General features: G+C 33.8%; 1 protein-coding gene across 1 annotated transcript in view; it reads left to right on the top strand.

Moving 5' to 3' along the window:
* The first annotated feature begins 2,594 nt into the window (after positions 1 to 2,594).
* LOC110104416 (transcription factor MYB111-like) overlaps positions 2,595 to 3,944 on the top strand; it is a 2,883-nt gene continuing 1,533 nt past the window's right edge. Inside the window, exons 1-2 of the mRNA XM_028697227.1 lie at positions 2,595 to 2,733; positions 2,826 to 2,955. Coding sequence (XP_028553060.1) covers positions 2,601 to 2,733; positions 2,826 to 2,955 — 263 coding nt within the window. The 5' untranslated portion in view covers positions 2,595 to 2,600. The remainder of the gene's footprint in view (positions 2,734 to 2,825; positions 2,956 to 3,944) is intronic.

Here is a 3,944-nt window from a genome sequence, read left to right as displayed (position 1 = left end):
ACAATTATAAAAAATTAAAGGGTTATTTGGATGTGAAAATAAATGCAAAGTAAAATTAAATATAAGAGTTTTATAATAACAGTTGGAATTTTATTTTCATTTAAGTTTGACGATTTGAATATAATGATAACGAGATATCTAAGTGGAAACAGACTTAAATAAAGTGCTCGTAGGTATAATTAAAAAATTTTCACGACAATTTAAGATTAAAATATCCTCTAAATTTTTTGCGTTTATAATCAAATTATGTCAATAAAGTCATCGTCAACATGGTTGATGCATGCCGTCAATATGAACCTTGTTGTCAACACTAGCATCACCATATATTATCGCCAATAAGACTTAAACATGCATCACTAAAAAAGTGAATGCACGACATCAACACCAACATTGGTCGCTTCAGGAAATTCTTCGATTACCATCAAAGTTTCCAAAGGATTTATATACGCCGGTAATAGTGGCGCATGAACCAGTGCATGCCATCATCAAAAAGATCAATGCATATTGTTAACACTAACATCGATGCACATAATCACCAATAAAAGATCAATGCATTTCATCGTCACCATTACCAATAGACAACATCGCTAATAAGATCAATGTGCACTATTGATATCAATGTTGATGTACACAATTGCCAATAAGGCCTCCGATCCCTTGTTGCCGACATCAACCTTGATTGTTGTCGTCTCCAAGATGTTCAATGTACGTCATCGCTTATAAGACTAACATTCATTATCAACATCAATATTAACACTGACACTGAACGTTAACAAGAAGGCTTAGGCTCATCCTCTTGGTGCATAATTTCTCCTCTCTTAAGAAAATGTTGACGTAATATACCACCGATAATTCTTCGAAGAAAACTCCAATAATTCCAAGCTCTTCCTATTTTCACCTCAAAATTCATCCTACATAACTCATGTTTGTTATATTAACATCATCACTTACAAGAAAGATATTTCACCTTTGAGTAGCTTTTAACTTTTGCTATATGTACAAATGAGAGATCTTCGAATAATGCTAAGGCCATAAATTCTTTCTGCCTTAACATGCAATAATTATGATCAATGCTAAGTCTATTAAAATAAGTTTAATGATAACGAATAGCATTTAGGCAATTGATGTTGATCTGTTTAACTTTACCATATTTTTTATGTGTTATAGCGTTGATAGGTGCGGACCATTCTTCCAATAAACAAAATAGATGATTCGCTTTCTGTAAATTTCTTTCTTATTCTGATTTTTTTAGGCACTTTTCAACTGTAATCTATATTAAGCTTTTAATATAGGTTTAGATTAGTTTGGGACGGCTTTTTTCTTGCTTCTTAAAGCAACTTTCTAGTACAAAAATTTTAATTTTTCTATTAAAAAGCTGTTTTAAGCAGCAATAAAAAAGCAGTTCCAACGAAGCCTTAGGCCTCATTTGGGACGACTTTCTTTCTGCTTCTTAAAGCAGCTTTTTAGTAGAAAATTTTTAATTTTTATAATAAGAAGTTGCTTTAAGAAGCAACAAGAAAGTCGTCCCAAACAAAGCCTTAGTTTGAAATAGCTTTTTTATCGCTTTTTAATGAAGTTTTTAGTACACAATGTCTAGTTCAAAAAAAATTATACTAAAAAATTAATTTAAAAGGTAGTAAAAAAATGTCTCAAGGAAACCATAAAGCCTAAGGCTTCGTTTGGGATGACTTTCTTACTGCTTTAAGAAGCAGTAAAAAAACCGTTCCAAACAATCTAAATGTGCAGTATGCGGCTTATCTTGATTTGTTGGTTGGAATTTTGATTATTAATTAAGAGGTCTTGAGTTCAAATCTGTGTATGTGATATTTATATGAATTTGACTTAGGTTTCATTTGGATTGGTTTTCTTACTGCTTCTTAAAGCAGCTTTTTAGTACAAAAGTTTAATTTTTTACTAAAAAGATGATTGAATTAGTCAAAAAACCGTCCCAATCCAGACCTTAATTGACCTAAATATTTTAAAAAAATACAATAAAGCCATAAAGCCAGCAATGAGCTTACCTTTTCCAGAAACGGCATGGCACTACTGATATCATATTTATTTCCACTTCAATAAGTGAGAAAATCAATTTTCCTATTTTCAGGGGTTTATATGAAAAAAACCTCCGAAATGGAGCAACCCAACGTGTATCACGTGACTGTGAAGCCGGCTTCATATCATCCATGATACACCACCTTTGTCTTTCAAAAACTACGTCGAAAACAGTGCGCCGGAGATCGACGGTGGTAATCATTTCTTATGCCTACGTTGCATGATATGTAACCGTTCGATCGTTTTCGAGGTACATTTTATAATTAAGATGGGATTATTATAATCAGAAACTATATATAAATATATAAAAGTATAAAAGAAATGCCACTTTCTCTCTCTACAATTTATATTTAAATTTAAAATAATATATCTCAGTCTGTTTACTATATAGTGGGCTTTGGTGCTCGTAACAATGCTCTTTCAAAGCAAGCAAACAAGCAGAAGAGTCTCTCTCTCTATCTCTCTCTCTCTCTTCTTTTTCTCTCTCTAACTCTTCATTGAAAGGGGGAGGAGAGCTGCACAGCTTGGGTTACAGAGAAAGAGAGAGAATGGGAAGGGCTCCATGCTGTGAGAAGGTGGGTTTAAAGAAGGGAAGATGGACAGCAGAGGAAGATCAGCTTCTAGTTCAGTACATTAAAACAAATGGAGAAGGTTCATGGAGATCCTTGCCTAAGAAGGCTGGTACTATACTGTTCATCATCATCATTCACAGATGAATTAATATCATTCGCTTAACTGTACAGACAAATCTGCTTTGTGATTTATGTTGTTAGGCTTGCTGAGATGTGGCAAAAGCTGCAGGCTTAGATGGATAAACTATCTGAGAGAAGACTTGAAGAGAGGAAACATTTCTAAGGAAGAGGAGGACACAATCATCCAGCTTAGAGCAAACTTGGGCAACAGGTACTATATATATTTAGTTATAACTTGATATTCCATTTGAATTATAGTTCTATAAATCCAAAATGTACTTTAATATACTTACTAATATATGTTATAATTTATATACAAGGGGTGTAACTTAGTCAAATCGACTCGTGAGCTGACTGGAGCTTGATTAGATAAAAAGCTCACGAGGCTAGCGTGATGAGCTAACTCGTACACATAAAATTACACTCGTGCTCAAACTCTCTCAATGTCGTCCTTAAAACAAGAAAATTCAATGATAAAATATGCGGCTCGAGCTATGGCTCGTTGGTAACGGAACTCGTTCTTGTGACTAGCTGGTGATGGAATTCGTTCCTTTCATAAAAGAGTTGCGCTCGAATCGCTCAGGCTAAAAAAAAAAGTTTATTGGTTGAAATAAGTATCCAAGCAAATACGATTTTTTTTTTGAAGAAAGTATCCACCTGCTGCCACCCCCGAAAGGGTGCTAGCTTGGTGACATGACTAATTCTTGGCTGACCTAGAAGTAGCACCAAAAAAAAAATCTCTTGACCCGCACTTGATTGGGCATCACTTAAGAGGCGCTGCCGCTCGAGGGCAATCGAGCACAGATTAACGGGTTCCAACGTACTCACCCAGCAACCAAACTAATCAATGGTGGCTAAAAGTTTTATTTTTATTAAGAAAAATATGCATGTTTCAACTGTACAGAACATTTATATAGGTCCGAGTGCTATGTTAGTTACTTTATTGCCGCTTTGTCCTGACCGCTTTCTTGTTGTTTTGTAAAGCTATTTTTAGTACAAAAATCTCTTGAAAGTAACTAAAAAATAAGTCTAAGTAACCTCAAATGAAGCCATAATTTATATTTAGCTATTACTTTTTCTATGCTTTAAAAAAATAATATATTTGGAAGCTTCTTTTTTCACAATCATTCAAAAGTTATCTTTTATATAACAACTTTACAATCAAATGTACAAACAAATTTTTAGCCATTCCAAACGGAC

Source organism: Dendrobium catenatum, unplaced genomic scaffold, assembly GCF_001605985.2.
Source record: "Dendrobium catenatum unplaced genomic scaffold, ASM160598v2 fragScaff_scaffold_104, whole genome shotgun sequence".
In the NCBI taxonomy this organism is placed as follows: domain Eukaryota; kingdom Viridiplantae; phylum Streptophyta; class Magnoliopsida; order Asparagales; family Orchidaceae; genus Dendrobium; species Dendrobium catenatum.
The sequence above is the reverse complement of the archived record's forward strand: the minus strand, read 5'-3'. Positions and strand labels throughout refer to the sequence as shown.